Source organism: Lucilia sericata, unplaced genomic scaffold (assembly GCF_015586225.1).
Source record: "Lucilia sericata isolate MDLA Ls3-8-SP2 unplaced genomic scaffold, ASM1558622v1 Contig002121F_arrow, whole genome shotgun sequence".
In the NCBI taxonomy this organism is placed as follows: Eukaryota; Metazoa; Arthropoda; class Insecta; order Diptera; family Calliphoridae; genus Lucilia; species Lucilia sericata.
In genome coordinates, this window is record NW_023995969.1 from 43439 (window position 1) to 70642 (window position 27204).

Genomic DNA, 27204 nt, shown 5'->3' on the forward strand with positions numbered 1-27204 from the left:
AACACTTGTTTGTAACAAAAATTGTGTGTTTGAAAATGTTAAAATGTCCGCTTGCCATCATTATCATTGAAATGTTCGTCGAACGTCATAAAATGCTAATGAGCATTACTCTGTTCATGCTTGAGCGAACAATGAAGTATGTATGTTACTTTGAATACGGCATAATAAATGAATATCTATGTTGGAATGTTTGAATTTCACTACAAGTGAGAGTGTGCATTCATTGAAAACTAACTTTTAATGGAATGGTCCTTCTTATTATTGTTGAATGTAGTGTTTTTAAATTAGAGCAACACTTGCTGAAAATTATGTTCTTGGCTGGTCTGTCTAAATTCATTGCAGTGAGCTTTCTATCTCTAACTTTATGAGGCGCCTTTTATGCCACGAGTGGAGAACTGCAGGGCTCTAGGAAATTGAAAGAACGATGATGGAAATAGTTCTAGATTAGATCTAGTCTAGATCTAGTTCAGTTAAAGTTCTAGTTTAGTTCTAGTTCAGTTCTAGTTCAGTTCCAGTCCAGTTCTAGTTCAGTTCTAGTTCAGTTCTAGTTCAGTTCTAGTTCAGTTCTAGTTCAGTTCTAGTTCAGTTCTAGTTCAGTTCTAGTTCAGTTCTAGTTCAGTTCTAGTTCAGTTCTAGTTCAGTTCTAGTTCAGTTCTAGTTCAGTTCTAGTTCAGTTCTAGTTCAGTTCTAGTTCAGTTCTAGTTCAGTTCTAGTTCAGTTCTAGTTCAGTTCTAGTTCAGTTCTAGTTCAGTTCTAGTTCAGTTCTAGTTCAGTTCTAGTTCAGTTCTAGTTCAGTTCTAGTTCAGTTCTAGTTCAGTTCTAGTCTAGTTCTAGTTCAGTTCTAGTTCAGTTCAACTGCGAATGTATACAGACGTGTTTGAGTAGTGCTTGTTAAATAGTATACAATAGTCGCTTAAAAGTGAATAAAAATTCAATAAAAATATAAAGACATATATAAAATCATACCTATCAAAAGTACAAAACAATAAAATTAAATAAAGTGCAGTGAAAATAAGATTTTCTTAGTAAACAATTAAACCTTTCAATATACAAAATAACAAACATAAATCTATATCGTAAAACGAAAATTAGCTCAAAGCAAAATCTGAAATGGTCTCTCTTCCAATCATCATACGTACTTGCAAACAGTGTAGTGAACCTTTACCGAGCAACTATGTTAAATGCTTTAATTGCAACAACAGCTTCCACTTCAATCCCTGCAGTCCTCTCTCCGAATCAACATACAATAGCATGAACAATGATCGTAAGGCTATTTGGAAATGTCATTTATGTAAACCCCGCGCTAAATCAACAACAAACAACACCTATGAAGTTGTATTATATCAGGAGAAGCAACAACAAAAGCAAATAAGGGAGAATGATGGTAATGAAAATGAGCAGACTAAACGTTTTAAAGACTCAATTTCTCTAAACGAGTTGCAATCGAGTATTTGCACAATTAAAGCCGAGCTTAAATCTGATGTCAACGAAGTGAAGACTGAAGTTAATGGTGTCAAAACAAATATAATTGATTTAAAAACCTTCGTTGAGCAATTAGCTCTCAAAATTGGCCAATCTGATGATAATTTTAAAGAAGAGATGAAAACTGCCCTTTCTCAAATAACAACAACTCTTTCTAATCTCTTAGGACAAATGGGAGAGATGAGAGAAGAGAATAGGGAAAACAAAAAAGAGATAAAAGAAATGGACACTAAAATTAATAATATCCAACAACAGATGCTAAGCAAAAAAATAGAAATAACAAGTAAGAGTGTTATATTCGGCCATGCCGAATCTTATATACCCACCATCAAATCATTCTTATAAATAAACGTTGATATTATCTATCTATGTTGAATCATATGTCGATATTATTATGAACATCAGGGAAATATTTGGAAGAGGGAAATTAATAAAGGCTTAAGCATGGACCGTGCTCTTCCGAATTAAAAATATTAATTTTGTTTGATCCAATATTTATAACCATAAACTCATACAAAACTTGTTTATGTGAAATTTCATCGCTGTAGTTGCATTTGAGCGTTACAGCCAGTAACGAGCGTTACAGTCACTATCTGAGGGGGACCTTATATGGAGGGTGGGGTCAGTTATAGACCGATCCCCATAAAATGTGATAAATAGTTTTTGGCTAGTACAAAACTTGTTTACGTAGAATTTCACTGCTGTAATAGCATTTTTGAGTCAGTAATGAGCGTTAAAGTAATTTTCCGAAGGGGACCTTATAGGGGGGTATGGTCAATTACAGACTGATCCTCATAAAATTTAGTGAGAGATTGTAGCTAATACGAAAATTGTTCATGTCGTACTCAGTACTCGCAGTTTTAAGCTAGTAATGAGCTTTAAAGTCATTTTCTGAAGGGGACCTTACAAGGGGGATAGGGCTAATTAAGGACCGATCCTTATAAAATTTGATAAAGAACTTTTGGCTCACACAAGACTAGTTTGTGCCTTAAAGTCATTTTCTGAAGGAGACCTTATATGGGGGTAGGGTCAATTATGGACCCACCCTCATAAAATTTAAGAAAATGATTTTAGTTCCTATAAAAATTTTTCATGTCGAATTTTATTGCTATATATATGCACATACATATGTTTCTTCAGGTCAGATATGAGCATTAAAGTCATTTTCTGAAGGGGGACCTTGTATTGGGGGTAGGGTCAATTATGAACCGATCCTTATAAAATTTTACGAAGAGATTTAATTCTTATAAAACATGTTTGTGCCGAATTTCATCGCTATTGATGCTTTTCTTAGCCAGTCATGGGCGATAAAGTCATTTTCTGAAGGGGACTTTATATGGGGGGTAGGGTCAATTATGGACCGATCCTTATAAAATTATATGAAGAGATTTATGTTCCCATAAAACATGTTTGTGCCGAATTTCACCGCTATTGATGCTTCTCTTAGCCAGTTATGGGCGATAAAGTCATTTTCTGAAGGGAACTTTATATGGGGGGTAGGGTCAATTATGGGCCTATCCTTATAAAATTTTACAAAGAGATTTATGTTCCCATAGAACATGTTTGTGCCGAATTTCACCGCTATTCATGCTTATCTTAGCCAGTTATGGGCGATAAAGTCATTTCTGAAGGGGACTTTATATGGGGGGTAGGGTCAATTATGGGCCTATCCTTATAAAATTCCACGGAAAGATTTATGTTCCTATAGAACATGTTTGTGCCGAATTTCACCGCTATTGATGCTTCTCTTAGCCAGTTATGGGCGATAAAGTCATTTTCTGAAGGGGACTTTATATGGGGGGTAGGGTCAATTATGAGCCTATCCTTATAAAATTTTAGAAAGAGATTTAGGTTCCCATGAAACATGTTTGTGCCGCATTTCACCGCTATTGGTTCTTCCCTTAGCAAGTTATGAGCGATAAAGTCATTTTTGGAGGGGACTTTATGTGGGGGGTAGGGTCAATTATGGACCGATCCTTATAAAATTTAAAAAAAAGATTTATGTTCCCATAAAACATGTTTGTGCCGAATTTCACCGCTATTGATGCTTCTCTTAGCCAGTTATGGGCGATAAAGTCATTTTCTGAAGGGGACTTTATATGGGGGGTAGGGTCAATTATGAGCCTATCCTTATAAAATTTTAAAAAGAGATTTAGGTTCCCATAAAACATGTTTGTGCCGAATTTCACCGCTATTGGTTCTTCCCTTAGCAAGTTATGAGCGATAAAGTCATTTTCTGAAGGGGACTTTATATGGGGGGTAGGGTCAATTATAGACCGATCCTTATAAAATTTTACAGAGAGATTTAGGTTCCCATAAAACATGTTTGTGCCGAATTTCACCGCTATTGATGCTTTTTTTAGGCAGTTATGGGCGATAAAGTCATTTTCTGTAGGGGACTTTATATGGGGGGTAGGGTCAATTATGGACCGATCCTTATAAAATTCTACGAAGAGATTTAGGTTCCCATAAGACATATTTGTGCCAAATTTCACCGCTATTGGTTCTTCCCTTAGCAAGTTATGAGCGATAAAGTCATTTTCTGAAGGGGGCCTTATATGGGGGCTAGGCGAAATTGTGGACCGATATTGCCCATTTTCAATACCAAACAAACTGCATCAACTAGAAGTATCTCTGCAAAATTTCAGCTCGCTAGCTGCTTCCATTTGGACTCTATCGTGTTTTCAACAGACAGACAGACAGACAGACGGACAGACGGACAGACGGACGGACATGGCTAGATCGTCTTAGAATCTTATAAGGACCCAGAATATATATACTTTTATGGGTCTTAGACGAATATTTCAATGTGTTACAAACGGAATGACAAAAACAATATACCCCCCATCTTTTTTGATGGTGGGTATAAAAAACGTAAAAAACACACAAATGCAACCTTATGATATCGTTAAAAAAATAGCTGAGTCAATAAATGTAAATATTACTGAATATGATATCAGCGATGTTTACCGTCTAAAAAGCGTCAAAGACAAAATTTTTGTTGAATTTACAACCCATATCAAAAAAAAAGGAATTTATGGGAAGAATCAAACGCCATAGAATTGAAGGTAGCATAATTAATTATGACAACAATAGCGGATTTATTTATATAAATGATTGTTTAACTGCTCCTAATCGTAAACTTCTTTGGCTTGCAAAAACAAAAGCCAAAGAAAACAACTGGAAATATATATGGTCACGAAATGGATCAATATTTGCCAGAAAAACTGAAAATACTCCAGCAATTTTAATTAAAAACGCAGCTGATATCGAAACTATTGCATAGACCTGTCAACGTCGTTAAACTTTTCCCCACTCCCCAGCATTTGTGTAGACCTGGTAATGTCATTAAACTTTCTCCCACAAACAATTTTCCATTTTATATAAAAACAATATTATGAATTTCACACAAGAAAAACACTACAATTGTAACCAAATTAAAAAAACATATTTAAGTTTTCCACTAACAATTCTATATATGAATATACGCTCAATCCGCAAACATTTTAATTCTTTTCTCGCTACAATACACAATATAATGAACAAATTAAAAATTATTGTTCTTGTTGAAACGAATATACATGATACTGAAACAGATTTTTACAAAATAAACGGCTTCAACTCTCTTTTCCTAAATAGAGAAGGTTCTGGCGGAGGTATTGCAATATATATCAGAGAAGAACTGACATTTACGAAAAAATGTAAACACAAACACTTTTGAAATGCTAAATGTAGATGTAATGTTAAACAATAAACCCCTCACTCTTCTATCAATATACCGACCCCCTTCGTCTAATGTAAACTCTTTGTCTCTGAGCTCGATGAAGTAATTACTAGCTTAAAAAGAAAACAAGAAACTGTAATCGTTGGCGATATAAACATAGATATTCTCAAAAACAATCTAACAACAAAAAATTATATCGATATGATGATGTCACATGGTTTAGAGAGCGTTGTAAATGATAGCACACGTGAAGATGCACAAGCAAACACACGTACATGCATCGATCATTGTTTTGTAAGAGACAATAAAAATAAATCATCAGGCTACTCAGCTGTAATAACAACAACTATAGCTGACCACTACAGTATTCTTTGTTGTATAAAAGATGAAGAAAGAGAAAATGAAAACATAAACAAACAGAGATCTCCTAATGATTTCACAGATAAACAGGGAGTCCCAAACTTTTCGTGTAAAAAATCAACAATAAATAATAAAAAAGTAGATGAACTAATAAATAAAACAAATTGGCTCAACCTATTAAACAACAACAATGTAAATGATTTGTTTAATAGCTTTAATGCAATATTTTGTGATATATATGCTAAATCAGTGATAGTTAAAAACCGAGAAAAAACAAGAAAATCTAATCCGTGGATAAACAATGAGTTAATATCGTATTGTGAAAAACGGGATAAACTTTATAGAATATGGCTTAATAATAGAAAAAATAAACAACATGAAGAAAATTATAAAAAATTTAGGAATTTTCTGAATAAAAAAATTAATTTAACTAAAAACAATTACTATAGGAAAAAATTCATAGAAAATAGAAGTAATATCAGAATAACTTGGCAACTAATAAATCAAATTAATGGCAAAAAAGTAATAAATCTTGATGATACAATAAAAAATAATTTTAAAAATGAAAATCTGCAAGATGTTTTAAACAATTTCGCAATAAACTTAAATCAAAATGTGCAAAAACTGATTCATACATGTAATATAAAAACTTTAACGTAACAACAACACAACTACGAACCTCATCACCAGCATAAGCAACACCACCACTACAAACTATAACACCAGCTTTAACAACAATACCAATGAAAACAACTCAAGCAGCACGTCCAGGCCAAACATCAACACTAACCCAACCAACAACGATAACACAACCAGCAACGACACTACAAGCACCAGCTCAATTCTCAACACCAACACAAACAACAATATTAGCCCTAACAACAGTTTGAACAGAAACAGCACTGCCCAAGCCAACAACAGCAACAGATCCACCAACGATATTCCAATTGCAAAACACCTAAACATTCTCAATATAAACAGCATTTATAAGATGACATTAATTAATAATTTTCACCAAGATAACAGATATCTGGAGAAAATAAACCATCATTATAATACCAGACGTCGTGCAGAAGGACGATATAAAGTAAATAAATTCAGGAATAACTATGGGAAAGCAAGGATAGATGTACAATTGGCAAACATTTTAAACCAGTTGCCAACAAATATATTAAATATAAATTCTATATATAAGAAAAAAAGAGAAATCAAAAAGTTTTATATGCATTCGCAATGAACTAAAATGTTAATTTTTTATTGTAATATTATATTATTTAAATTAGTTTCTAACCTGCAGACAAGCCACTTAATGGCTTCGCGGGTCCTAAACTTAAATGAAATGTAATTTTATGAATAAATTCCTTTAATAAAATTCTAAATAAAAAAAAAAAAAAAAAAAAAAAAAAAAAAAAGTTCTAGTTCAGTTCTAGTTCAGTTCTAGTTAAGTTCTAGTTCAGTTCTAGTTCAGTTCTAGTTCAGTTCTAGTTCAGTTCTAGTTCAGTTCTAGTTCAGTTCTAGTTCAGTTCTAGTTCAGTTCTAGTTCAGTTCTAGTTCAGTTCTAGTTCAGTTTTGGTTCAGTTCTAGTTCAGTTCTAGTTCAGTTCTAGTTCAGTTCTAGTTCAGTTCTAGTTCAGTTCTAGTTCAGTTCTAGTTCAGTTCTAGTTCAGTTCTAGTTCAGTTCTAGTTCAGTTCTAGTTCAGTTCTAGTTCAGTTCTAGTTCAGTTCTAGTTCAGTTCTAGTTCAGTTCTAGTTCAGTTCTGTTCTAGTTCTAATCTAGTTCTGTTCTAGTTCTTTTCTAGTTTAGTTCTTTTCTAGTTCTTTTCTAGTTCTTTTCTAGTTCTGTTCTAGTTCTGTTCTAGTTCTGTTCTAGTTCTGTTCTAGTTCTGTTCTAGTTCTGTTCTAGTTCTGTTCTAGTTCTGCTCTAGTTCTGTTCTAGTTCTGTTCTAGTTCTGTTCTAGTTCTGTTCTAGTTCTGTTCTAGTTCTGTTCTAGTTCTGTTCTAGTTCTGTTCTAGTTCTGTTCTAGTTCTGTTCTAGTTCTGTTCTAGTTCTGTTCTAGTTCTGTTCTAGTTCTGTTCTAGTTCTGTTCTAGTTCTGTTCTAGTTCTGTTCTAGTTCTGTTCTAGTTCTGTTCTAGTTCTGTTCTAGTTCTGTTCTAGTTCTGTTCTAGTTCTGTTCTAGTTCTGTTCTAGTTCTGTTCTAGTTATGTTCTAGTTCTGTTCTAGTTCTGTTCTAGTTCTGTTCTAGTTTCTGTTCTAGTTCTGTTCTAGTTCTGTTCTAGTTCTGTTCTAGTTCTGTTCTAGTTCTGTTCTAGTTCTGTTCTAGTTCTGTTCTAGTTCTGTTCTAGTTCTGTTCTAGTTCTGTTCTAGTTCTGTTCTAGTTCTGTTCTAGTTCTGTTCTAGTTCTGTTCTAGTTCTGTTCTAGTTCTGTTCTAGTTCTGTTCTAGTTCTGTTCTAGTTCTGTTCTAGTTCTGTTCTAGTTCTGTTCTAGTTCTGTTCTAGTTGTTCTAGTCTGTTCTAGTTCTGTTCTAGTTCTGTTCTAGTTCTGTTCTAGTTCTGTTCTAGTTCTGTTCTAGTTCTGTTTCTAGTTCTGTTCTAGTTCTGTTCTAGTTCTGTTCTAGTTCTGTTCTAGTTCTGTTCTAGTTCTGTTCTAGTTCTGTTCTAGTTCTGTTCTAGTTCTGTTCTAGTTCTGTTCTAGTTCTGTTCTAGTTCTGTTCTAGTTCTGTTCTAGTTCTGTTCTAGTTCTGTTCTAGTTCTGTTCTAGTTCTGTTCTAGTTCTGTTCTAGTTCTGGTCTAGTTCTGTTCTAGTTCCGTTCTAGTTCTGTTCTAGTTCTGTTCTAGTTCTGTTCTAGTTCTGTTCTAGTTCTGTTCTAGTTCAGTTCTACTTCAGTTGTAGTTCTGTTCTAGTACTATAATCTGATGGATTAAGATAGTGTGAAAAGGCCCCTTTTATTTACCCCTGACCTTCTTACTCTCACTTGTCTTAGTATAGTTTTTGACTACGAAACCATTGCACTTTAAAATCATGCTGCTATTGAACATAACTACAGCCCAAAAGAGTAAGAGATACTTCAGTCCACATTTACTGCACTACACTCTACCAAACACACTTCAATCTATGAACAAGTACTTGAGTTAGAAGACGAAAAAAAAAAACAGTACAATGAAATCCCAAGTATATTGAAATCATTCAAGTGTTAAGAGAAAACACTAAAAATAAAACAATTTAAGAATACAATAAAAAAAACCCAACTACGGAAAGACAGACAATCTCATCTAATAGTTAAAAACAACATTAGAGAATACATAATTACGCATACATTTCGTTAAGTGTACAAAAAAAAAATATGGTGGAAAAAGAAATGCTAGCTGCCTGTGCATTACATTGAGTTCCATAAAAGTTGATGTAAGGAAAATTCTATTAGCCAAATAAAATTGTCATTGTGCCACATACGTTAGGGAATTGGGATACCGACTGACTAAATGTCTGACTGATTGTGTAAAATGTAATGAATGAATGTATGATGAAATGACAAACTGAGTGGTTGTATAATGTAATGAATGCATTTAAGTGGGTGCATAAATGTTGGAGAATTATATATTTTTTGGGGGAAATATTTAAGAGGTAATTTTTGTAAGAGATTTTTTATGACGCTGAGATTTTTTTACTTTCCTGCTTAATTTTAGAGCAAGTCATAAGAATTTTTTGTATATTTATTCCTGATTTGGCTTATTAAGTAATTTTTAAGTGGATTTTATTCTTTTATTGTTTTGGGACAAAATTTAAAAAGACTCTGAACAAATGTGTTGTGATGTAATACTTAGTTCTAAAAATGTCGTTAATGAATTGAAGTGTTAAACTATAATGAGAAGAAGTAATTTTGTTTTTATGACTTTTTAAGATTTCGAAGAATTTAATGACCAAAATAATGAGAGTGTTTTACTGAAGGCAACTACGTAATCATTTCGCCGAACCAATTGGGTATAACTAGTTGTCTACCTATCTGTATCACTAACTAACTAACTAACTAACTAACTAACTAACTAACTAACTAACTAACTAACTAACTAACTAACTAACTAACTAACTAACTAACTAACTAACTAACTAACTAACTAACTAACTAACTAACTAACTAACTAACTAACTAACTAACTAACTAACTAACTAACTAACTAACTAACTAACTAACTACTAACTAACTAACTAACTACTAACTAACTAACTAACTAACTAACTAACTAACTAACTAACTAACTAACTAACTACTAACTAACTACTAACTAACTAACTACGAACTAACTACTAACTAACTAACTACTAACTACTAACTAACTAACTAACTAACTAACTAACTAACTAACTAACTAACTAACTAACTAACTAACTACTAACTAACTAACTAACTAACTAACTAACTAACTAACTAACTAACTAACTAACTAACTACTAACTAACTAACTACTAACTAACTAACTAACTAACTACTAACTAACTAACTAACTACTACTAACTAACTAACTAACTAACTAACTAACTAACTAACTACTAACTAACTAACTAACTAACTAACTAACTAACTAACTAACTAACTAACTAACTAATAACTAACTAACTACTAACTAACTAACTAACTAACTAACTAACTAACTAACTAACTAACTAACTAACTAACTAACTAACTAACAACTAACTAACTAACTAACTAACTAACTAACTACTAACTAACTAACTAACTAACTAACTAACTAACTAACTAACTAACTAACTAACTAACTAACTAACTAACTAACTAACTAACTAACTAACTAACTAACTAACTAACTAACTAACTAACTAACTAACTAACTACTAACTAACTAACTAACTAACTAACTAACTAACTAACTAACTAACTAACTACTAACTAACTAACTAACTAACTAACTAACTAACTAACTAACTAACTAACTAACTAACTAACTAACTAACTAACTAACTAACTACTAACTAACTACTAACTAACTACTAACTAACTAACTAACTAACTAACTACTAACTAACTACTAACTAACTAACTAACTAACTAACTAACTAACTAACTAACTAACTAACTAACTAACTAACTAACTAACTAACTAACTACTACTAACTAACTAACTAACTAACTAACTAACTAACTACTAACTAACTAACTAACTAACTAACTAACTAACTAACTAACTAACTAACTAACTAACTAACTAACTAACTAACTAACTAACTAACTAACTACTAACTAACTAACTAACTAACTAACTAACTAACTAACTAACTAACTAACTAACTAACTAACTAACTAACTAACTAACTAACTAACTAACTAACTAACTAACTAACTAACTAACTAACTAACTAACTAACTACTAACTAACTAACTAACTAACTAACTAACTAACTAACTAACTAACTAACTAACTAACTAACTAACTAACTAACTAACTAACTAACTAACTAACTAACTAACTAACTAACTAACTAACTAACTAACTAACTAACTAACTAACTAACTAACTAACTAACTACTAACTAACTACTAACTAACTAACTAACTACTAACTAACTAACTAACTAACTAACTAACTAACTAACTAACTAACTAACTAACTAACTAACTAACTAACTAACTAACTAACTAACTAACTAACTAACTAACTAACTAACTACTAACTAACTAACTAACTAACTAACTAACTAACTAACTAACTAACTAACTAACTAACTAACTAACTAACTAACTAACTAACTAACTAACTAACTAACTAACTAACTAACTAACTAACTAACTAACTAACTAACTAACTAACTAACTAACTAACTAACTAACTAACTAACTAACTAACTAACTAACTAACTAACTAACTAACTAACTAACTAACTAACTAACTAACTAACTAACTAACTAACTAACTAACTAACTAACTAACTAACTAACTAACTAACTAACTAACTAACTAACTACTAACTAACTAACTAACTAACTAACTAACTAACTAACTAACTAACTAACTAACTAACTAACTAACTAACTAACTACTAACTAACTAACTAACTAACTAACTAACTAACTAACTAACTAACTAACTAACTAACTAACTAACTAACTAACTAACTAACTAACTAACTAACTAACTAACTAACTAACTAACTAACTAACTAACTAACTAACTAACTAACTAACTAACTAACTAACTAACTAACTAACTAACTAACTAACTAACTAACTAACTAACTAACTAACTAACTAACTAACTAACTAACTAACTAACTAACTAACTAACTAACTAACTACTACTACTAACTAACTAACTAACTAACTAACTAACTAACTAACTAACTAACTACTAACTAACTAACTAACTAACTAACTACTAACTAACTAACTAACTAACTAACTAACTAACTAACTAACTAACTAACTAACTAACTAACTAACTAACTAACTACTAACTAACTAACTAACTAACTAACTAACTAACTAACTAACTAACTAACTACTAACTAACTAACTACTAACACTAACTAACTAACTACTAACTAACTAACTAACTAACTAACTACTAACTAACTAACTAACTAACTAACTAACTAACTAACTAAATAACTAACTAACTAACTAACTAACTAACTTTTGTCCAATTTACATAATCTTTCGCATTTAAAGGGAAATGGATCTGAATGGGATCATTTTCCGGAAAGGACATTGTATGGAGGGTAAGGCCAATTATGGACCGATCGATATAAAATGTCATAGAGCCATTTCCGTCCCTACACAACTTGTTTGTTCGTCGAATTTCGACAGTGTACTTGTATTTCTTTAGCCAGCAATGAACATTAAAGGGGGGACCTTATATGGAGAGTAGAATTCGTTATGGATCGATGGGCACTTTAAATCATATTGTAATTTTTAATCACTTGTAAGAGATCATAGGGAATATTTGTGGAAAATGTGAAACCTCTTGCTCTTTTTGTACTAACCATATCATGCTTTTAACGGATAGAAAGACAAACAGACGGCCGTATGGACATGGCTAGATCGTGTTAAAATTTTATAATGGCCTTATACCTCGATATGTTACAAACGGAATTATAATAATTTGGATTCCACTTTGAGAAGATGAGGGAGGTATATTGATTTTATCATTCCGGTTGTAACATATCGTCTGTTCTAGACTTCATTAAAGGCTCCACTCTGAAAATCAGAACACTATCAAAAACTCTCGTTCTTGTGGATTTTTAAAATTAAGTGTGATGTTTGTTTAAATAAGTAATTTTTAGAATAGTATGTTCTTTTAAATACTTCAAACTAAAGTTCTCTTTTCAAATATATGTTTTCAGATTCCTCTCCCATACCACATCTTTGTGACAATGTCAAATGTCCGGCTCTCTCGGAGTTAGCATGTCCAGCTGACAGCAGTATTCGTGAACTTATAGCTGAACCATTAATAGCGGTTGATGATGAACAGGAGTTACTTTATAACTCCAACAATAGTACGGAAATTACAGAAGAAATCCTATCCCAATGCTGTCTCAATAAAAAATGTATTTGTAATCTTTGTCATATACCCGATTGCCACAATGAGGATGAAGTAGTGGTAGAACTTCTACCGGAATCCATAGATATGCCAGGTTTTTGCTGTGGCAAATACGAGTGTCAGAAAGAACCCAATTGCACCGAGGTGCAAAATACCGAAAACTATTGGTTGAGCAATTGTCAGCGCTGCAGGTGCTATGGTGGTCATAAAATGTGTCATCAAATCTGTGATGAGGGTATTAAGAAACCGGCCATGTGTCATTCGAAGAACTTGAACTCATTCTATGAGCATGGTCAAAGATGGCGTGATGGTTGTTCCGACTGTGAGTGTGTTAATGGTGAGGCCAATTGTTTGATTACCTTTTGTAAGGGCTTAAATTGCCCGAAAAATCGTCAGGTGCAATTGAAAGATAAATGTTGTCCGGTTTGTTGGCCCAATGGTTTTGCTATGCCCACTGCTGAAGAGGAATATGGTGAAGATGGTGATTTAGAAGAACATAATGATAATGAAATTGAATTAGATCATCATTATGATAACAATGAGGACTATAATGAAAATGAAGATCAGGAACAAGAACAAGAACCTGATATAGAGTTAAAACCCATTAATGAACAGCCAAAAGCTACTACTTCGGAAAGCTCTACTACTAGTACTACAGCAGCAAGTACTACCAGCACAACAACAACTACTACCACAACTACAGTTAAGCCTACTATGGCGGAGACCACAACCACCTCCAAACCAGTGGAACTTTTACATTCTTTAGCCACTACCGCTGCCACTAGCACTAACACACCCTGTAAAACTGAACAACTCGCTAGCACTAGCACCACCCCAGAACCCTGTAATCGCCAAGAAGTACCCGCCACCTACCAGGTCTATCCCCAAGTAGTCGAACTTATGCGCTATAGTCAACACAACAATCTACTTTACACCATTATCGGCTGCCTTTCCGTTATAGTGGTCATTTTGGCTGCCTGGAATATACACCTCAAGGCCAAGCAAAGATCCTATAGACCTGTATCCAATTTCGATGATAATTTTAATCGTATGACCTCTAACATTAAGAAAACTAATGATTATGTTTAAGCCCCTTTTAGGGAGGGGCACCACAGCAGCAGCAGCTAAACGAAATATTTTATAAAAAAAAAAAATAGTCTAAGTAAGCTAAAATGTATAGTGTATAGATCTAGAACCTGCCGTTATTTCTAACAAACACACGCACACACATACATTTAGACCCAACTTTGCTTAGCTGAGGATCTCAAAATACTTACAAGAAAAAACAAAATTATATGAAAATTTCAATTGAAAAATAGAAGTTGAGAAAAAAAAAAACACTTCAATTATGATTTAAATTTAAAAAAATTATTACAAAAAAGTATTCAATATTTTCCTAAATTTTAGTTAAATTCTTATTTTTATTAGTTTTAAAATAAATTTATAAAAAAAAAGAAACACAAAAAACCCACCAGCTTCATTAAAATCTTTGTTAAAAAGAAAATTTTTAAACCTCAGTAATAATAGATCAAAAATTAAGAAAAGAAGAGAAAAACTAAATGATTTCCCAAGAAAAATTTTAAAAGTAATCGGTTACTCATTAGGAATGAGCTATGTAACTCATTTACATTTTCCAGGTCCTTACATAATCTTCATACTATGTTTTAATAACCCATTAGTCTAAGGCCTAGACATATTGTTAAACAAACGGTTACTTTTGAAAAAAAAACGGTTACTCGTTAAAAGTAAAGGGTTAACCTTTAAATTATGAAATTCCATTTTTTCCCCTTAAGTTATAAATATTAACTTTATGAAAGAAAAATATCGGTTAGCCAGCTATTTCTTTATATAGGAAAAGTAACCGGTTACTTGTGAATGTATTACGTAACAAAAAACGATTACTTATTAAGTATGTAATTGATTTTTTTCCTAAAAAAGCCTAAATTTTAATGTTATATACGTTTAGTTAACTATTTAAATGGTTACTTGAAAAAAACCGGTTACTTTAAGAAAAATAAACTGCATATCCATATAAATTTGCTACATTTTACTAAAAAAAATTAAATATTTAATATGAAAACATATATTTGCTAAGAATTTTATTGATTATTTATGAAAAACTAAGATAATAAAATAAAGTAACCGGTTACTTATAAATATATTACAGTAGTAAAGCGGTTAATTGATTAATTATGAATTAGATTTTATTATTTTGTTAATAACTATTCACTTTATGGTAGTTCAGCCAATTATTCAAACGGTTACTTGTTAAAAAAAACCCGATTACTTTGGAAAACTATCTAGGAAACCAATTAAATTTCAATTATCTAACAACAAAATTGAAATATGTAGTACAAAATACACGAGTTTTAAGAAATATAACTGAATACTTTTGAAAAACAAATAACAAAATAGTAACCGGTTACTTTTGAATATATGACAGATATAAGGGGGTTAATCTGGATTATTGGATTATTTTTTATTTCTAAGTTCCTAAATGTTTATATTTGTGTAGAAAATGTAATAATTGCCTAATAATTTAAAATGGTTACTTGTGAAAAATTCGGTTATTTAAAGAAAAATAATCTACTTATGTGAATGATGAATGATTTTTATTACTTTTTTTTATAAACCAAAAATCTTTAGTTTAACATGAAAGATTACCTAATAATATAACTGATTAATTATGAAAAATTCGTTAATTTGGAAAAAGTAATCGGTTACTTTTGGTTATATTCCATAAATAAAGCTGTTTCTTAAATAAATATTCATTATATTTTATATCTCTATTGAGAAATTTAAACGGTACGGTAGTATAGTCAACTATTTAAACGGTTACTTATGCTAAAATCGGTTACTTCGGAAAAGTAACCGGTTAAAACAATTTAATTTTCATTATTTTACCACAACAGTGAAATATTAAGCATAATGGAAAAGATTACCTAAGAATATAACCGATTAATTTTGAAAATTTTAATAATTTGAAAAAAGTAACCGGTTACTTATGGGTATATTATATAAATAAAGCGGTTTCTTAGTTAAATATTAATTATAATTTATTCCTTTTTTAATAAATTTTAATTTTATGGCTGTTTAGCCAACTACTCAAACGATTACTTGTGAAAAATTCGGTTACTTAGGAAAAAAGTAACCGGCTAAACAAATAAAATTTTCATTATTTTACTAAAAAACTGAAATATTTGGTATGAAGTAAAAGATTTCTTAAGAATATAACCGATTAATTTTCGAAGATGTTAATAATTTGGTAAAAGTAACCGGTTACCGGTTACCGGTTATAAATATATTACGAAAATAAAGCAGTTATATATGTAATTATTAATTTAATTTTATTCTCACATTGCTAAACATTATGATTATGTTAGTTTAGCCCTCTAAGCAAACGCTTACTTGTACAAAAAAAAATCGGTTACTTAAAGAAAATACCCCTTAAACTACTTAAATTTCGATTATTTTACTTAAAACCCGAAATTTTTTCTATTAAATAGAGATTTGTTTAAGAATACATTTCATATCTTTTAGATATTTTCGTTATATAGCAAAAGTAACCGGTTACTTATGAATATATGATTGGCATAAAACGGTTACTGAATTAATTCTTAATTGCTAGAATGGTATATTTGATAACCATGAAAAGTACTTGATGTTAACTTAAGGTTTTAAACGGTTACTTTTTATAGATACGGTTACTTTTGTGAAAAATAATCTGAAATAATCTTGTAAATTTATAGTAATATTCGAATAGTTTAAATTGCGTAAAGGAACTAGTTAAGAATTCGAATGGTTTCTTAACAAAATTGTAAAATTTACTAAAAGTAACCGGTTACTTATATAAAATACTTAAACATCATACTTTTATAGGACAAATTTTAAAACTTAGTGATAAACTATAGCGTTTTTATTTGCAAATTTAAGCAATTATTTATCAAAACAAAATGGTTACTCGTTCCAAAACAACCGATTACTTTTAGCTAAAATAAGTTTTTCTTTCAGAAATCATTAATTTTTCTTTCTTTTTCAAACCATACAAAGTTATACGATATTTTTTATGCATATTATCAAAACAATTTTATCTCATTATAAATTATAAAAAATAAATTTAAAATCTTAAACAGAAAATTAATTAAATCCAAATATAAATACAAACAAAAAACTATTAACTTAAAATATTTAACTATTATTTATGTGATATATATTATTAAGTGGGTAATTATATATAAAAAAAACGTATGTAAGAATATATAACGAACGATTTATGTAAATCTTGTTAAAATCATTTACTTAGAACAAACGAGGAACAAAATTTTGTCTTGAAAAAAACAATTTTTGCTTTCTAAAACACATAACTAACGAGTACTTAGTTCGTTTTTTTTTTAATGAAACATATGAAAACTTCATAAAATTATTTTAAAAACAATAATTTTTTTTCTAGTTATAAAACATACATTTATACCTACTTTTATACAACTACTGTATTACTAACTTTTAATAAACATTTTTTAACTAAATATTAATGTTTATAATTTTTATTTTATTTTTTTGTTTAGTTTTAAAAATATAATATATTTAAAACGAACCTATATAAACGATTTATTTTAATTTCTTTTTTTTTTTTAGTCTTAACACCCCTTTGTTAACCTTTATAAAATTATTTACTATAGAAAAAAAGTACTTTTTCTGTTTTAAAGTGAAATAGTTTTAATTAAAAAAACCCATAATTATTATATTAGTTTTTTAAGTTAAATTAAGCAACGAAAAATTTTAAAGTTTTTAGTAAATAAACAAAATTTTATGATTCATAAACTATATCTAAATAAATAAGTGTTTTATTTAAAGCATATTTTAGGGCGGCATAAAATTAACACGATATTATGGAGCAAATTTGTTTATTGAATGGAATATTTTTAATTATTATCTAAACAGAATCACTTTCTGAGTCAATTAAGCTATGTCCCTCTGTCCGTCCATCTGTCCATCCATCCGTCCGTCTGTCCGTCCATCCGTCTGTCTGTCTGTCTGTCTGTCTGTCTGTCTGTCTGTCTGTCTGTCTGTCTGTCTGTCTGTCTGTCTGTCTGTCCGTCCTTCCATCCGTCTGTCCGTCCATCCGTCTGTCTATTTCTCACATGCAAAACTTGAGCGCACGCTACAAGTCGCAATTTTCTAGATATTTTGATGAAATTTGGCACGTTCCAAGGAGGAATGCTAGTGAAAATTTTTGAAATCGATCCATTATTTCACCTAGCACCCATACAACCGAAAAGAATTCTTGAGCTCATAATTATGTAAAATCTTCTAATATCTCAACAAAAGCAGACTCGATTTAGTTTTATTTAAATCCCAATGTTACTAGCGAGTTTCATAATGAACGGCGCTCATTTGACCCTATAGCCACCATACAAAGTCCCCTTCAGAAAATGAATTGAAGGTCAATAATGCACTAGTAAACATCGATATCACAATAAAATTCTGCATAATTAACTTTAATATAGACGTAAATCCCTCTAATAATATTTATGAGAATATGCCCATATTTACCCTTGTCTCCGAATAACCCCTCCTTAGGAGAATCACTTGTCGTTCACTGATGTAGGGTATAATATGGTTGGTGAAGTCTGACTATTGCTTCCTAGAAGATTTAATCTATGATCAGCTAGGGCAGGGCAATGGCAGAGGACGTGAGTGATACTCTCTTCTTCTTCTTCGTCCTGACAGCTCCTGCAGAAGTCATTACTGGGTATGTTTAGTCTAGCATGGAGCCTGAATGAGCAGTGTTTTTTTTTAAACCACAATTACAGTCAAGTTCCGCAGATTTCCTCTTGGAACGCGAAGTAAGATTTAGGTCTTTATGGATTAAATGACGCCCACATAATCTTCTACTGGTGGACTTAATCGACTATCTGCATTGCGAAAGTTCATATAGTTTATCACAAATCGAGCGTTTTCAGGTTGAGAGCGTTATATAGACGAAAGTGTTTGCATGTTCTCTTGCTAGTGAAGAACCCACTTTGATAAGAGAGTCCGCGAAGATATTTCCAGATATCTGTTGATGACCTAGAATCCAATTTCTATGGTGGAGTGTCTCATCACATTTATAGATGCCTGGTATTCTGGTATGTCCTATATATGTAGAAGCCACCACATATTGTTTTTTAGCCATCGGTGAAGACCTTATACGATTCAATACGAGGATCGATTCCATCACATTTAGATCGTGTTGAAACGATACTGAAAAGCTACTGTCAGAAGATAGTCTAAATTGCTGCATTGAGGGCAACTTATTGAGTTATTAGATGAAGTGGTACGAAGGTTCCCAGTTATCAACAACGCTGATGCGGATTCAATCAAAACTTTTGCGGTGAATATATAGGATTTCCACCATACAATAGCATAGACTGAACTACATGTCTATTGCTCTTCTACATGAGTGTAGTGCCTTAGCTGTTTTGGACACTCTAGGTTGAGAGTTCAAATGTCATGATAGTTTCGAATCCAGGATGACTCACAGATATTTTGCACTATCGGATCAGTTCAGTTCTAGTTCTAGTTCAGTTCTAGTTCAGTTCTAGTTCAGTTCTAGTTCAGTTCTAGTTCAGTTCTAGTTCAGTTCTAGTTCAGTTCTAGTTCAGTTCTAGTTCAGTTCTAGTTCAGTTCTAGTTCAGTTCTAGTTCAGTTCTAGTTCAGTTCTAGTTCAGTTCTAGTTCAGTTCTAGTTCAGTTCTAGTTCAGTTCTAGTTCAGTTCTAGTTCAGTTCTAGTTCAGTTCTAGTTAGTTCTAGTTCAGTTCTAGTTCAGTTCTAGTTCAGTTCTAGTTCAGTTCTAGTTCAGTTCTAGTTCAGTTCTAGTTCAGTTGTACTCCATGTGTTAATCGATTTGAGTGCAGTTTCTTTTCAACGGACACATCGTCCACATACCCTTAAGCGCATAGACCCTAGTTCCATGAAGAGTAGTTTCAATGCTATAAAGTTCTATAATGCAGATAAAACTCCTCTTTGTGAAGAACCGCAATTTGCCACATTTGTGACATTTGCTGCCCCTTTTTCTGAGGCGATGAAAGCTGTAACTGGCTGTTCTATACTCAAACATTTTGAGCCGATATTATAAACACAGGTGTATATTATTCTAAAGTCTTTTCTATGTGACGCACTATCGAGAACAGTGCAGCCTCAATAGATTTTCCCTTCATATAGGCATGTTGGGACATCGATAAGAGGCCCTTATCATTAGAGCCTTATCCTTAATCGTTAGATTTAAAACAATTATCTTTTCCAACATTTTGAGAAGAAAGAAAGATTGACTGATTGGTCCAAATTCCTTTGGCTTCATATGAGAGGTATTTCCTCCCTTGGGGATAAAGATCATTGTGCACTTCGTCCAAGGTTCGTATATATATAAGACCATTTAAGACAGGGGTTATATAACCTTGCTATCTAAGGCAAATAAGAGGGTATTATACCGCAAAAAAAACTTATTTTTTTATTTTATAAATTATTTGCAATGAAATTTATGGAAAATATAAAATATTGAGTCATAGTTTTACTACAGAAAAATCCCTTCCCCGATAAATATCTTTCGAATAGCTGCCACCACTTACTATCTATCACCTTCATATTAAAAGTTCTCCACTTAAACGGGTCTTTTATCTTTCACTCTTAAATTGAAATGCGCCCGATAAAGAAAATCATCCTTTTGTCGGGAAACTATAGAAAGACGACAATTAAATACCGGCAAATAAGGAGGAGAATTTTCACTATCAAAATAAAAGTAAGGAATGTGAATAGGTTTATCCTGGAATTAAAAAAATTATAAGTCAAACTTATTAAAATTGCATTAAATAACAACAAACCTACCTTTTGCACGGGACACTTGGTGGGAAAACCTTTAAAATGTTTAAATTGATTATAAACAAAATAGGCAAATTTTAAATATCTATTATTAATGCCACTTAAGAATTCACAACCATTTACAGTGGTATTCAAAAGAACAAAAGGTCGACGTTTATTTTTCGGCACCAATATTTTAAGATCCAAATAAAAATCGTTTATATCTCGTGCAAATATAATCGTAGCATTGAGAGCACTATTTCCATGGTGTTGTAGAATTTTCATATCGAAATGCTTGACACGTTCTTTGTTGTACTCGTAGTCCAACGAATGAAATTCTAGGACAAACGGGCGCTAAAAAGGGGAAATTATTGGTCGAAATGGATTAATATTAATTACAAACCAATTACCTGACCCTTAGACCCTTTGTAGGAGATAATGCATAATATTAGTAATACTTGCTCAATAAATTGTTTAACTTTCATTGTTTTCGCCGCAATAATTTTAAACTTTTAAATATATTGATTTTAAATATCTATAATACATTTGGTGTTAAATGCTCGTTATGGTTTTTGATTTAGAAAATTTTTTATTTTTTTCAAAAGTAATAATTATAAAAAAAACTGCATTGGTAAACAGATGAATTTTGTCCCACACTGAGGTTATTGAACATCTCTATAACATTTCATTGAATCGACAATTCTTTAGTCATATAAACAAAATTTCAAAAACTTTGCTTGCAATGAAAAACACGCTCTTGGACTGAGTTGAAGAATTTCATTCCTAGCCAACTATATCATATAACACGATTGAAATTAGAATTTGGAAGTTATATGCATATAGAAGAAATCAAAGTCGACCTCAACATATTCTATAAATGTTTAATTGATAATCTAAAAAAATAGTTTAATAGTTTTTAATTAATTTAACAATTTGGAAATATGTTTTTAAAATTAATCAATTTGTGAAACATTCATAGTTGTGACATGAACTAAATACAATATATTAAACCACCGCGTAATTACCCAGATGTTTTATCATGCGTATCTCTTTTAAAGGTTGCAAAATTGTTGACTCGAATTGTTAGACTTTTATCTACCTTTTCACTCTTTATAATACTGAGAGCTAATCAATCTTCACTTTAGTATCGATAAGTAACGAAAGAGAAATTGTAAGATTTTATTGTCCCCAAGTAATTAGAAAAGAACCTAAATATTGATACCCATGGAGTAGAACTGGACTAGAACTGAGCTAGAACTGACTAGAACTGAACTAGAATTGAACTAGAACTGAACTAGAACTGAACTAGAACTGAACTAGAACTGAACTAGAACTGAACTAGAACTGAACTAGAACTGAACTAGAACTGAACTAGAACTGAACTAGAACTGAACTAGAACTGAACTAGAACTGAACTAGAACTAGAACTGAACTAGAACTGACTAGAACTGAACTAGAACTGAACTAGAACTGAACTAGGACTGAACTAGAACTGAACTAGGACTGAACTAGGACTGAACTAGAACTGAACTAGAACTGAACTAGAAAGAACTAGAACTGAACTAGAACTGAACTAGAACTGAACTAGAACTGAACTAGAACTGAACTAGAACTGAACTAGAACTGAACTAGAACTGAACTAGAACTGAACTAGAACTGAACTAGAACTGAACTGAACTAGAACTGAACTAGAACTGAACTAGAACTGAACTAGAACTGAACTAGAACTGAACTAGACTAGAACTGAACTGAACTAGAACTGAACTAGAACTGAACTAGAACTGAACTAGAACTGAACTAGAACTGAACTAGAACTGAACTAGAACTGAACTAGAACTGAACTAGAACTGAACTAGAACTGAACTAGAACTGAACTAGAACTGAACTAGAACTGAACTAGAACTGAACTAGAACTGAACTAGAACTGAACTAGAACTGAACTAGAACTGAACTAGAACTGAACTGAACTAGAACTGACTAGAACTGAACTAGAACTGAACTAGAACTGAACTAGAACTGACTAGAACTGAACTAGAACTGAACTAGAACTGAACTAGAACTGAACTAGAACTGAACTAGAACTGAACTAGAACTGAATAGAACTGAACTAGAACTGAACTATAAACTGAACTAGAACTGAACTAGAACTGAACTAGAACTGAACTAGAACTGAACTAGAACTGAACTAGAACTGAACTAGAACTGAACTAGAACTGAACTAGAACTGAACTAGAACTGAACTAGAACTGAACTAGAACTGAACTAGAACTGAACTAGAACTGAACTAGAACTGAACTAGAATGAACTAGAACTGAACTAGAACTGAACTAGAACTGAACTAGAACTGAACTAGAACTGAACTAGAACTGAACTAGAACTGAACTAGAACTGAACTAGAACTGAACTAGAACTGAACTAGAACTGAACTGAACTGAACTAGAACTGAACTAGAACTGAACTAGAACTGACTAGAACTGAACTAGAACTGAACTAGAACTGACTAGAACTGAACTAGAACTGAACTAGAACTGAACTAGAACTGAACTAGAACTGAACTAGAACTGACTAACTGAACAGAACTGAACTAGAACTGAACTAGAACTGAACTAGAACTGAACTAGAACTGAACTAGAACTGAACTAGAACTGAACTAGAACTGAACTAGAACGAACTAGAACTGAACTAGAACTGAACTAGAACTGAACTAGAACTGAACTAGAACTGAACTAGAACTGAACTAGAACTGAACTAGAACTGAACTAGAACTGAACTAGAACTGAATAGAACTGAACTAGAACTGAACTAGAACTGAACTAGAACTAGAACTGAACTAGAACTGAACTAGAACTGAACTAGAACTGAACTAGAACTGAACTAGAACTGAACTAGAACTGAACTAGAACTGAACTAGAACTGAACTAGAACTGAACTAGAACTAACTAGAACTGAACTAGAACTGAACTAGAACTGAACTAGAACTGAACTAGAACTGAACTAGAACTGAACTAGAACTGAACTAGAACTGAACTAGAACTGAACTAGAACTGAACTGAAACTAGAACTGAACTAGAACTCAACTAGAACTGAACTAGAACTGAACTAGAACTGAACTAGAACTGAACTAGAACTGAATTAGAACTGAACTAGAACTGAACTAGAACTGAACTAGAACTGAACTAGAACTGAACTAGAACTAGAACTGAACTAGAACTAGAACTGAACTAGAACTGAACTAGAACTGAACTAGAACTGAACTAAAATGAACTAGAACTGAACTAGAACTGAACTAGAACTGAACTAGAACTGAACTAGAACTGAACTAGAACTGAACTAGAACTGAACTAGAACTGAACTAAACTGAACTAGAACTGAACTAGAACTGAACTAGAACTGAACTAGAACTGAACTAGAACTGAACTAGAACTGAACTAGAACTGAACTAGAACTGAACTAGAACTGAACTAGAACTGAACTAGAACTGAACTAGAACTGAACTAGAACTGAATAGAATGAACTAGAACTGAACTAGAACTGAACTAGAACTGAACTAGAATGAACTAGAACTGACTAGAACTGAACTAGAACGACTAGAACTGAAAGAACTGAACTAGAACGAACTAGAACTGAAGATGAACTAGAAAGAACTAGAACTGAACTAGACTGAACTAGAACGAACTAGAACTGACTAGAATGAACTAGAACTGAACAGAACTGAACTAGAAATGAACTAGAACTAAAGACTGAACTAGGAACTGAACTGAACTACGAACTGGAAACTAACTGACTAGAAACTGAACTAGAACTGAACTAGAACTGACTAGAACTGAACAACACTAACTAGAAAATAACTGCACTATAACGAACTTAACTAGAACTGAACTATAACTGAACTGAACTTAACTATAACTGACTAGAACTGACTAGAACTGAACTGACTGAACTAGAACTGCACTAGAATTAAACTAGAACTCAATTAGAACTAACTAAAACAAACTAGAACTGAACTAGAACTGAACTAAAACTGAACTAGAACAAACAAAATTAGTTTTTATTAAAGAATTTAATTTTTATAAAAAATCTTTTTTTTATAAAATATTTCATTTTAATAAAAAAAATTCATTTTTATTAAAAAATTTAAGTTTTTATTAAAAATTTTAATTTTTTTTTTTTTAATTTTATTTTTTATTAAAAAATATGGTATTTATTAAAAAAAAATATTTTTCTTGAAAAAAAAAACCGATATTTGCTTAAGTACATAATGTGTAAGCGAGTCTGAACACATTTTTTGTTCATTGGTTTTTTAATTCTTGAACTCTTTTTCGTTTGCAAAATAGTACTTAAGCTTAGTAGGTTATGTGCAAAAGCAACAACAACAACTTGACTTTATGTTGTATATGAAGCTAGGTACATGAAAAAATGAGAAGTGTATAGTAGTCATTGAAATACTTTAAAGGTTTTTTAGGCAACAGATTACATATGAAACGTATTTTTGAAAAAAAAAAAAACTATTTAACTAAAGTAAGACATATTACATATCAATGGATAGGTAATCGTGTCTAGATTTTTAATATAGTTAGATCTTTTTAAAGTTTTATTAACTTAAGGCTTGAATTTGTTGTGAAAAATTATTATTAAAAATAAATTTTTTTTATTTTAATTATTTAACAGTTTTATTGGAGAAGCCTTCGACTTTTAATTAAATCACTAGATATTGTGTTTGTAAAGGTTTTGATACTAATAATTTTACTAAAGTTGAAATTCCTTCCTAGTAAATAACTTCATAGCGAACTATACTAATTTATCTCGGCTTTTTATCTTTCACTCTCAAATTGAAATGAGCCCGATATAAAAAATCATCTTTTTGTCTAGAAACAATTGAAAATCGAAAATTAAATACTGGCAAATAAGGTGGTGAATTTTCACTATCAAGATAAAAGTAAGGAATGTAAATAGGTTGATGCTGAAAATATAAAAAATAAAATAAAATAAAATTTGTGCTATTTCTAGACTATTATTACTTATATACCTTTTTCACGGGGCAGCTTTTGGGAAACCCATCAAAATTCTTAAATTGATTGTATGCAAGATAGGCAAATTTCAAATGTCTACTATTGGTGCCATTTAAAAATTCACATCCATTTATCGTTGCATTAAAAAGAACGAAAGGTCGTCGTTTATTTTTCGGCACCACAATTTGTAAGTCCAAATAAAAATCGTGTATATCGCGTGAAAATTTAATTGTGGCATTAAGAGCACTATGTCCATTATATTGAAGAATTTTCATATCAAAAATCTCGATACGTTCTTTGTTGTACTCGTAGTCCAACGAATGAAATTCAAGAATAAAAGGTCGCTATATAGAAAACAAATGATTAGTTTATTTACGCTGGAAATCAGTACATTAATTACCTGACCCTTAGTTCCTTTGCTGAAGATAATGCATAATATTAGTAATACTTGCTCAATAAATTGTTTAAATTTCATTGTTTTCACCACAATAGTTTTAAACTTTTAAATATATTGATTTTAAATTTCTATATTACTTTTGGTGTTAAATACTCGTTATGGTTTTTGCTTTAGATAATTGTTTATTTTTTTAATTATTTATTATGAAAATGTTATAAAAAGTAAACAAGTTAATCATTACTCATGTAGAATTATTGAATAACTCTATTATGTAAATTCTATTATAACAAAATAATAATCATACAACAGACTAGTCCATAGACCAGTCTAGTTTATAGACCAGTCAAGACACTAGTCCATATACATATATATATTGGTAGATTTGACAGTAGACTATTCCATAGACTTGTCAATAGTTTAGCTTATAGACTAGCAAAATAGTCCTTAAATGGACTACTATATATGACCAGTTTTTAGACAAGGTAATAAACTAGTTCATACACCGATCAAAACCTTACTTCCTAGCCTTTGTCTGGACTAATTCACTAGTCTAATTAGTCAATAGCCTAGTCCGTAATAGATTGACCAATAGAGTAATCAAGCGACTAGTTTTCAAGTCAATAGACTAGTCTATATATAAGTCAATGGACAATAGATCAGTCCATAGACTAGTCATAAACTAGTCCAAAGACTAGTCACTAGTACTAGTTTAGTTAGTTAGTTAGTTAGTTAGTTAGTTAGTTAGTTAGTTAGTTAGTTTAGTTAGTTAGTTAGTTAGTATGTTAGTTAGTTAGTTAGTTAGTTAGTTATTAGTTAGTAGTTGGTAGTTAGTTAGTTTAGTTAGTTT

At 31.3% G+C, this 27204-nt stretch overlaps 1 protein-coding gene across 1 annotated transcript; it reads left to right on the plus strand.

The window, feature by feature from the left end:
• Nucleotides 1-1110: 1110 nt before the first annotated feature.
• On the plus strand, nt 1111-17700 carry LOC119613442. Its single transcript, XM_037969456.1, has 2 exons — nt 1111-1765; nt 12919-17700. The coding sequence occupies exons 1-2, from the start codon at nt 1111-1113 to the stop codon at nt 14202-14204; spliced, it is 1941 nt and encodes a 646-aa protein (XP_037825384.1). The 3' UTR covers nt 14205-17700.
• Nucleotides 17701-27204: the final 9504 nt, after the last annotated feature.